This window comes from Manis pentadactyla, chromosome 2 (genome assembly GCF_030020395.1).
Source record: "Manis pentadactyla isolate mManPen7 chromosome 2, mManPen7.hap1, whole genome shotgun sequence".
Taxonomy (NCBI): Eukaryota; Metazoa; Chordata; class Mammalia; order Pholidota; family Manidae; genus Manis; species Manis pentadactyla.
The window spans coordinates 216,709,496-216,720,072 of record NC_080020.1 but is presented as its reverse complement, the minus strand read 5'-3'; the positions used below and the strand labels follow the sequence as shown (position 1 = coordinate 216,720,072).

The window sequence follows — 10,577 nt, the reverse complement described above, 5'->3', positions numbered from 1 at the left end:
ATGGTACTTACTCATGGATCACAGCTCCTTCAGAATTGCTTTTTTTTTAATTGAACTTTTATTTAGATAATTATAGATTTACATGCAGTTATAAGAAATAATACAAGGATATCCCACTTTTACAGTTTCCTCCAATGGTAATATCTTGCAAAACCAGCATATCGACAGTGATATATTATTGTCCTCATGCAGATCCCCTGCTTGACTTACATTCATGTGTACGTGTGTGTTTAGTTCTAGACAATTTTATCACATGGGAGTGGTTTTTAAAACGTGTATGTAGAAATGGGTTAAGGTGGTGGGATTTGAGACATTTTCTTTTAGATGTTTCTCTTTAATGTAGCTATATCACCTTATCAATGAAAAGAGGAAGAGGAAAGGTTGGCCAATACAAGGCAGGTGGAGAGAGGAGAGAGGGCGCACCAGGGTGGCAGAAGGTGAGGGGCCCACCGTGCCAGGCCCACCTCGCTGTGTGCTCTTGGGCAAAATCAGGGAACATCCCTGCTGCTGCAGTTTTCAGCAGTCCAGTGGGGATCGCCTCCCTCACACCCTATCTACCAGGGTCATTTTTTGCTGAACTCAGGTACCATCTTCCAGCCCTGAGTACAAGTCAGCACACCAACCCTTTGGGGTGGGGGTGTCTCCCACAGCCTTCTGACTACTCGCAGCCCAGCTACTTCGAAAAAGGGAACTCTCGCCACAGCCAAGGGATGTGACATGGGGCTTCCCAAACATTTCCCACCAAAGAGGCCTGATCTCTAGAGTTGGACTGTCTGGCTCACAAACAATTCCCATGGGGCAGCTGGAGGAAAACAGGATCTGATAGGAAGAAGCCAACTGTGCCCACTGGGCCTCCTTCAGATGCTCCTGCGAAAGTCGCCTAACTTGGGCTTTGTCTCCACTGGGATCCACCAAGGGGCTTGGGGGCAGGACGGTTTCTCACAGGCTCCACACAGGCTCCTTACCAGGCGTCTCCTTCCAGATCTGCCCTGTGCTGCTGGAGCAAAAGGAAGTCAGCTGCCACAGTGTCCTCTCCACCAGGAAGAAAGGTGGAAGGCATGTGTCTGAAGGTGTTTCAACTCAAGACGCTTTGCATTTTAACTCTGGCTCATGAGATCCCTTGTCTGTGGAAGCGGCAGGGTCACAGTTCCCCAGAAGTATCTCTGACTTCCCTGTGGTTAGCCTTGCTGTCCTCTCAGCCTAGGACACATGTCACCTTCTCCTGTGAAGTCCCACCCAATCCTTTAAGGAAGGGGATGGCAGATGTTTTCTGTAAAGGGCCGGACAGTAAATATTTTCAGTTTTGAATATGGTATCTGTCACAACTGAGCATGATGGGGATTCCATTCAACTTTAATTATGGATACTTGTTATGGATTGAATTGTGTCCCCTCAAAAGAGAGGTTGTAGTTCTAACCCCCGGTGCTTGTGATTCTGACCTTATTTGGAAAGAGGGCCTTTGCAGATGTCATCAAGTTAAGATGAGGTCATCAGGGTGTACTCCAATCCAACATGACTGGTGTCCTTGTAAGAAGTGGGAAATTTGCACACAGATGCCAACAGAGAGGACACAGATGGTCATGCAGAGACCGAGGCAGGGATTGGAATGATGCTGCCCCAGCCAAGAAACATCTGGGGACACCTGAAGCTGGACGAGGCAAGGAAGGATCCTCTGTAGAGGCTGCAGAGAGAGCATGGGGCTGCCAGTCCTTATTTTGGATTTCCAAGCCTCCAGACCTGGGAGATAATCAATTGCTGTGGTTTTAAGCCAGTTTGTGGTACTTTCTTACAGCAGCCTTAGGAAACGAATACAACACTGAAATTTGAATTTCATATATGGGTCACATGTCCCCAAATACTTCTCCAGGTATCACTGTCAAGGTAGCCTCAGAATTCAGCACAGACATGAGCAGGTGGCTGGCACAGTGGCTGTCTGGCCTTCCCTCCAGTGACCACAGTCCCCACTGCTCACCCCTCTTAGAGAGCCAGCCACACACCTTGCCAAGAAAAAAAGGGCTTCAGCCCCACATGGGCCATTTTCCTGCCTCAGCTCACTAAACTAGAGGTGACCCCATCCAAGCTGGTAGCCGGATTCTGCTGCAGAAACTTGGTGTGGAGTAAGAGACTGTGAGCTGGGGCTGCTGCTGCTGCCGGAATGGAAAGTAAGGGAGGTTGGACCCCTTAGACGGGCCATGAGGGCCATGTGCAGATGCGTGGGCGGTGGCAAGGCAACAGGACAGATGAGCCTGGAGGGCAGCAGGCAGGGTGCACGTGGCCCCAGCAGGGGAGGACACTAGAGGACCGCTGCCTGGGGTCCTCCCTCACTGGAACCCTGGCTGTCTCTCCTGCCCTGGATGTCCTGGCATGCCTGATTGCTTGTTACAAGTCTCCCTGGATGCGAGTAGCTGAGGTGGCCTCTGGGCCTTGCAGCCAAACCAGCTGCCATGGTGCAGGGTCACTGGAAGACAGGACAGCCCAAGGCGGGTCCTCAAAGCACCTTTTTCCACCCAAAGAGCTCTTTCTATAGCTGCGATAACCTGCTTCTGCTCAGGGAAGACATCTGAGGTGACTTCTGGGAAGCGAAGATCCCCTGGGCAAGAGGAAGGTAGTTGAGGCTGGGATTCCAGCGATTTCAGTAGCCACAGTGGGTCAAAAACTAATATCATAACATTGAATCTTGTTTATCAAGTACTCATGAACATGCTCTATCGAACACCTGATGGGCATGTCTTAATTCTCACAAGCACCCTGGGAAGGAGGCTATTAATTGTTCCCATTTTACAGGTGAGGAACTGAGTCTTTGAAGACATTGATTATCACACAGCTGGTAAAGAGCAAGGATTCAGTCTCTGGTCTGTCAGCTCTTTCAGCTTTGCCATACTACATTCTTACCATAAATAAGATCCCGATTTCTAGATCTGATTCTCAGGCTGTTGTGACCTAGGATATGTGAACTAGTTGCAGAATAGGGGTGTCAGTTATGTATTCTAATTTTTGCAAAAGCTGAGCAGTCTCATAGTGGTCTGGGTAGCCAGCCACTAGTATTTTCTGTTGACCTCTGTTGTGTTCCTGTCTCCCTGAGTAGACTGTGTGCTTTCTGACGTAGGCCCTCTGCCTTCTTTTACTTTATCCTGAAAAACATGTGTGAGGGCATCTGGTTGCTATTGGTTTTGGCTGACCAGCGTCTTTCAACCCTATTTCCTTCTGGGAGCAAAGGCTATCCCCTTCTCCCTTCAGCCATAATCACTCTGGCCTGGCAGGAGTGCTCAGCTTCCTTGAATACAGTGACTGTCCCAGTAATGGGATGGTACAGGATTAAGCAGGACCAATCAGAATTCTTCCCTGAGCTAGATATAAGGCTATTGGGAGAATTCCACCGGGGATGTGAGCCAAGAGCATGTAAATTCAGGGCTGTCAGTGGCCATCTTTCCCTATCTGGAAATCAGCCTGTTTACAGAAGGAAGCCAGGCAGAACCGCACTAAAACAAAAGATAGAAGTGGCAAGAACATGAGAGAGCCAGAGGGAGAACTAGAGACAAAAGGAGAGAGAGGGCAGAGGCCTCAAGCCTTGGAGCCAGGTCCCGAGGTCTGCTCAGTTCTGTGAATCCTCCCCCAGTGTTCCCAACTCTGAGCCTAAGCACGTGGTTCTATGACACGTGACCATGATTCAAAGCGTGGAGGCTGAAGAAAGTTTCATGGTGACAGCCGGGTCTTCCTGTTGGACATAAGGAGGCCCTGTAGCATCACCCCTGTGTTTGATTGGTCCACTCTTTCTGTCCTTTGGACGTAGATAGTACGTTCCACCCCACCAGACCCAGAGACCGGGAACACCTATCAGACCTTCCCAGACAGAAAGCCCAGTGGTGGTTCTTGGGACCTGGTTTCTCTCATAAACCCCACATCAATCCAAGCATCTCTGCTTCCCATCCCTCAACCCCTCATGCGTATTTCCAGCTCTGCCAAGCCACCTTCTATCAGCCAGACAGGACTCTGTTCCATCTGACACCTCATGACCTAGCCAATGCCACGGCCATCCCTCCCTCCACTCGAGGGGGCCTTTCTCCCTGCCCATGCCGCCCCCAAGTGTCTAGCCATTCCACTCCAACCTTCCTCATCAGTGTTGCCTCTGTCCTGAGGCTTGTCCACCAGCCTCGTACCTCCTCTGCCGGGGTTCCTAGGGCCTGAGAGGCCCTTCCAGAGATGCCGAGGAGAGAGGCCTGGCTGAGTCCAGGGAGTGCCGCTCTCCCAGCTGGCTGGCTCCCCACCCCCAAGTCTCTGGATCAGGCAGCCTAGATGGGGGCCCAGTGCACACAGCCTAATTCCATGAGGGGTGGGTAAGTGCTGAAGATGGAGAGTGCCAGCTCGTGGCCACATCTACGGAAAGCCTCAGCTCACAAACAGCACACAAGTCACAGTCCACTTTTATTAAAAAACCAAATATATATAAATATACATATATACACAGAATTTGAGAGTTGTTTATAAAGTTTGTATACATCTATTTATACACACATTTACATATGTATATATAATAGTATACAAAATAAAATCTAGAAGTAAATATACTAAAATGTCAATAATGGGAGTTTAAAAAATAATTTTTTTAAATAAAAACTTTATTGAGGTATGATTCACATACAATGAACTGTACATATTTTAAGTGTACAGTTAAGTGAGTTTTGACAAAAATACACACCCATGTAACCACCATGCTTATTTCCTCCTTTGGGCTTTACTTTCCAGTATTTTTAATTTAGTGGGCAAATGTGACTTGAGTCATTGAATAAAAACATGTACCTGGAGAGAGAATGAGATTGAGGGTGAGAGGGAGAGAGGTCGAGAGGTCACCCTAAATCTCCAGCCTTGCACTCTAGCAGATGCTGGACCCTTAGGGCAAGCTCACCTCACCTGTTGTGGCCCCCAGAGCCAGTCCCTGAGGACCAGGTTAAAGCAGAACAGTGACCCATTTTGCAGGTGAATAAACCACAGTTCAGAGAGGTCAAGTAACCTTCCCCCTAAGTGGAGTCAGAACCAATAAGGGACAGTTTTGGACCACACGTCCAGAACTCTTTCCATAAGCCACACTCAACAAAAGGCCACCCCACCAAGTGTGGGGAGCCTGAAGGAACTTTCTCTGGGCCTGTCAGTGTCCTGGTTCCTTAGAGCTGCAGGGAATGAGGCTAGCGGCCTGTTCAGGCACAGCAGCCCCAAAGCCCAGCCCTACAGGACAGCAGCCCCCTCCCCTGGCCACCATTTTGATTCAGGAGGCAGATGGTGGAATCTGGCCCAGACCAGGAGGCCTGCTCCTTCCTGAGACCTACCGACTCCTCTCACCCACCCCCTGCCCTTGCCCCAGGACATCCATGGCAAGCTAGGACAGGGAGAGCAGCACTGATAACCCAAACACACACACGCACTCCTCTCCACTTCCAGGACGGTATCCCACCATGTCGGGAGCTCCCTGGGGCTGCAAACCCAGATGCGGGCAAGTCCCCCTCCTCTGACTCAGTTAATCTAGAATCCCAGGTGTTGAGGACTAATATGGGGAAAAGAGCCTCAGGAAACGAAAGGACTTCACAGCCTCGGCCTACCCTGGGAGGAGGCTGTGCACCACGACAACCTTGTGCACATCCCAGACGGGCGCGCATTCATGCACCCTACCACGCACGCACACGCACACCATGACTAGTATATACAGCATTTTTTTTGTGCTCCCTTATAGGTCAGCCCAGCTGTGTGCTGACCGTTTACACAATACTATTGCCTGTATTCTCATAGCAACCCTGTTATTGCCCCCATTTTCCAAAGTGAAGAAACAAGAGGCTCAGAGTGGTGAAAGAACCTTCCTAGGGCCTAAGGCTGCCACGCAAATCCCCAGGGACCCCTAACCGCCACACTCCTGCCACCGACCACCACCTACCAGTCCCATTCGCACCACCACACACAGCGTCATTCAAGAGTTCGTCTTCTGAGACCCGCATGGAGACACCCCCAAGGTGTCCCCAGGTAAAGGTGAACCCCTAAAGCCACTAGTTTTTCTCAGCCTACAGCTCCACCTGCCACCCAAACCCGGCGGGCCGGCCCTCGCGCGCCCTCATTCGCCGCAGATGGGAGCCCACGCTCTTTCTGGGGCCAATTTACCAATATGGGTCCCGAGCCCTTCCACCTGAATTTACACTTCAAATGTTTACGCTAGAAAATGGTCACATACTGGCACCAGGATGAACAAACGATCCCACTAGACTGCACTCCTTGCAGGCAAGGGTGCCTCGGTCACAGAGGTTCCGGGTCATCACAGCAGAGGAGGGCGCCAGGCCTCTGCGCAGGGCCGCAGCCCTGGCAGGGAGGGACCTCCCTGCGCTCAAGGAAACCCCAGCTGGCAGCTGAGGAGGAAAGGACCACACCTGGCGGCCGGCCCGGCGCGGGGGCGCGGGGAGGCGGGGCGGGGCGCGCGCATGCGTGTGGGGGCGGGAGGCCAAGCCCTCCCCGAAGGCCCAGACGGCGGCGGAGGCGGCCGGGACCAGCCGGAGGAAGGGCTGCCAGGCGGCTGCGCTTCGCCGCGCGGCACCCAGCACCGGGACAAGCTGCGGATACCGAGCCCACCGCACCCCTCCCGTCACACTTTTCGGCCGCTTTTTTTCCTAAATCTGCCAACGTTTTTGTTTGCTTTTACAAAAATACATGTAAAAGCGCACTGATTAGTGAGGGAACGTGATAGAGTGCTTACTCACTTCAGCGTAGTTGATAATAGCACCCTCCTAATAAGACAGGAAAATCTGAATATCCAAAAACAGAGAGTGGACTAAATAAATTATAATAAATTTCAGGATGGAATACTATGCAGCTATTAAAAATGTTTTCAAAGAATTGTGATGTGGGAAAATATTTACAATAAAATGTTAACAGAAAAACAATACCTTCCACAGTGAATGCTCAATAAATGTAATCATTACAAAACAGAATATTAATGAACAGTTTGGTTTTAAATTAGTAAAACTATGTATACAATGCAAAAGAAAAATGGGGAAACAAATTCCAATAGCAGTTATCTTTGGGAGGTGGGATATTGAGTAACTTTTTGGCTTTTCCCCTTTGGTTATTTTAAAGGTGTAATTCTAGGCTCAGGGGTGGGGGGGACTTTAATTTTTTTAAAAACCCATGGTCCACTGTCTTCAGTGTAGAGGTTGCCCTGACTGCATGGGTGACCCTCCCACTGGGAAGATGCTCTCTCTGAGGAAGCCAGGAGGGTGGAAACAGCTGGGTGGTGTTGGGATGTCAGACAGCACCTCTGTCCATCATCTACCTGGTAAATCACATTATCTTTATGAGCCTTAATTTTCCCATCTGTCAAATAGGCACAATTACATAGGTATGTGACTTAAATGAGATACTGCATATAAAGGACTTGGCACAGGCTGGACCCATGAGAAGCTGAGTCACTGTTGCCGGCTGTTAGTAGAATTCCTTGTGTATAGTAGATACTCAATAATGAACTTTGCTTCCCTTTTCCTTGCCCTTTGTACACTGTGGACATTACCTAGGCATGTATGCAGCTGAGCTGGAATTAACAGAGGCCCCGGACATTGTAAACAACTCCCTAAACCCTGTATAGCCCAGCAAGAGGTTTCTGAGACCATTAGAGCTGCTGTCTGGAGCCCCCCACAGGTGTGTGGGTGGAGGTGGTTACCCATTCATTCAACAAAGTTCTGGCGATACACGAAGGACAAGGCAGATTCTGTTTCTGCCTCCCTGGGTTTCCATTTTAGTGAGGCAGATACAATAAATGAATAAACAAAACGATTACCAATTGTGATAAGAACCACAACAGAAACAAACAAGGGGTTGAAACAGAAAATTAGGGAGAAGCGTATCCAAATCTGAGCCAGGATAGCCTCTCTTGGGGAGGTGGTACCAGTAGGAGTGTCTGCACACAGTAGGAGCTATAAAAACAGGAAATCTACTGAAGTTCCACTATACCCTGAATTCCAGTCCCTGCATGCCCTCACTCCACAGAGGCAGCCCCCTGGGGTGGGGGTGGAGAAGGAGCCAGGACCAAGCAGGGAAGGGTGAGGGGCTGTGCACCCACCCTCGACCCTTGACGAGGGAGCAGGGAGCTGCCACAGGGACCTTAGGGAACGAGCCCAAGATGTGTGAGATGCACAGTAGGGGCAGAAAGCTTGTGCTTCATCCTGCAGCCTTGTAGCATGCAGAAAGGTTGTGAAATTTGGGTATTGCCACTATGTGCCCCATGACCACAGGCAGAGTATGTATCCCATTGGTAAAATGGGGTAAGAGTGCCTAGCACAGAAGATTGTGAAGGTTAAATGAGTTAAGGCCGAATTATTTCTGGCACATACAAAGCACTCAATACATGTTAGTTATCACAATGATTATAACTACTACATAACGATTATGTATCAGAACTGGTCCAGGCCCTAGGGCTACTGCAGAGACAAGGAAAAGTTCCTGCTCCTGTGGATCTTTCATTTTAGTGGGGAAGATGGACAACAAACAGGCAAGCAAAATAATGAGTAAGGATCTCAGAGGGTAATAAATAGAAGGTGATAAATTATTCAGAAGATAGTAAATGAGAAGTGGCCACAAGACTACTGGAGATGAGTAGTCAGGGAGTGTTCCTCTGAGTAAGAGGAGACAGGCAGGGGAGGGAGATGAGCGAGCCATCCAGGCAGAGGGGGCAGTATGTGCAAAGGCCCTGTGACAGGAGACAGTTTGGTGTGTTCAAGAAAAAGAAGGCTAGCTAGTGTGGCTGGAGTGTTGAGTAGGGGGGTGCTTTGTAAGACAGATAAACAGGGTTGGCACTTGTTGCAATAGCATACAAGTGATGGTTTTTTAAAGGGTTTGATTTTTAGTAAGACTATTTTGTATATTGAATGGGCTGGAATGGGCAGAAACAGAAGCAAACAGATCTGCTGTGGTATGATGGGGACAGAGGCCAGTTAGGGGACAGATGGGGACTTGGGTTAAAGCTGCAGAAGAAAGACAGTGGGAAATGGCCTAATCAAGAACATATTTAGAAGTGAGTACTGTCAGAATGGGCTGGACTGGATGTGGGAAGTGACAAAAAGAGGGGAACCAAGGTTGTCCCAGGGTTTGACGCCAATGAAGTGCAGCTCTTAAGATTTAGAAGTGTAGGAGCAAGATGAGAGGAGGCCAAGAATACTGTTTTTGACAGGTCACATTTGAGGTGCCTGTTTAACACCCAAATGGAGGGGCCAAGCAGGCAGTTGGATACAGGAACCTGGGCCTCAGGGAGAAGTCAGGGGTGGAAGCCGATGTGGGGCCTTGGAACTCTGGACAGGAAGAGTGAAGGGCCCAGCAAGGTAGGAAGGCACGGGGGAGGGTGTCAGGAGCCCAGAGAAGAGGGGCTTCCAGGGAAGGGTCCTGAGAGGTCAGGTGGGATGCTGGGGCGAGGGCCCGCTGGGGTGGGTGGAGGGACCCAAAAGTGAGCGGCAAGGCAGTCAGATGCTGGGGGCGCTTGCAAGTGCTGCTGTCAACTAGAGCAGAGAAATGGGGTGTCGGGAGGGGGTCAAGGGCCAGTGTGTGTGGATGTATGTTTAAGATGGATGGGTGCCAGTAGGAAACTGGGCCTGGAGAAATGGGGAAATGGATAGTGCCAGATAATTGGAGCCAGGGCAGCTCCTGAGGCCAGTGGGAGGGAGGTACTGGAAGTCCTTGACCCAGCTGGGCAGGACCCAGGGGATCATTCACGCACACATCGCTGTGGTGAGTCAGTGCACTTACGTGAGTCAGGGCCACTTGAGGGATGTTCGTGCAGGGAGGTGGGGGCACTTTTCTCTATGCTCCTTTCTCCTTGGGTGGGGCGGGGGTCTTGTGTTTCCACGGGGGCCAAAGCTTCCAGAGGCTCTAGGTTTCCCCCCTCTACCCAAGCGCACTGACTTTGGCCAAAGCCCTGGCTCAGCAAGGGCTGTGCGTCAGCTGTCTCCGCAGGCAGGTCTCCTTCCCTGGCTGGGAGTGGAGGCACCAGAGGCCACATGTCTGACAGGAAGACAGAACCCAACTAATCTGCCCAAGGTCACATAGTATTCAGATCCATGCATTCTTAACACCATCATACTTCTGACACAGTCCAGGGCACCCAGCACTCGGGTTCAAAATGCCAGTTTAGCTGGGTTGCACAGATTGAATACAGCTCTGAAAACTGCTGTTTCACCTGTCTGCTCCTCAGGGGCCTCTGCCCATAATCCCCACATCTCCAGCACTTTCCTCCCAACCCACAGCATCCCAGCTGAGGGGAGGAAAACATGCCGCGCCTCCTCCGAAACACACTGGAACCATGGAGAAAGGGAGCCCTGGGGGTGATGCCAGGAGCCTGCTCCAGGGAACCCCACCCCCCTTGGATGTGACTTCCTGTGCAACCAACCACAGCAGACACCTCCTGGCCCTCACCTAACACCCCCACCCCCAGGAAGTCCACCCACTGCCTGGGCCTGTCCCCTCTGGCTTTGCCCTGTCTGGCTTTGCCCTCCCCACCAGGCAGCTTCTTGTCCTTCTCCCTCTATTCCACTGCAGATTCACTTGGCCATGCTAAGCCCAGG

The 10,577-nt window shown here is 50.7% G+C and overlaps 1 protein-coding gene across 7 annotated transcripts in view; it reads right to left on the bottom strand.

The window, feature by feature from the left end:
* Nucleotides 1–1,445: 1,445 nt before the first annotated feature.
* The window catches only part of DNMT3A (DNA methyltransferase 3 alpha), a 114,580-nt gene continuing 105,448 nt past the window's right edge, over nt 1,446–10,577 (bottom strand). For 6 of the 7 annotated variants that reach the window (XM_057497384.1, XM_057497382.1, XM_057497385.1 and 3 more), the window contains one exon: nt 1,446–1,737. In XM_057497384.1, coding sequence (XP_057353367.1) covers nt 1,472–1,737 — 266 coding nt within the window. In that variant the 3' untranslated portion in view covers nt 1,446–1,471. Of the gene's footprint in view, nt 1,738–4,450; nt 4,798–10,577 lie in introns of those variants that run through there. The other variant, XM_036881734.2, reaches the window with a different exon arrangement.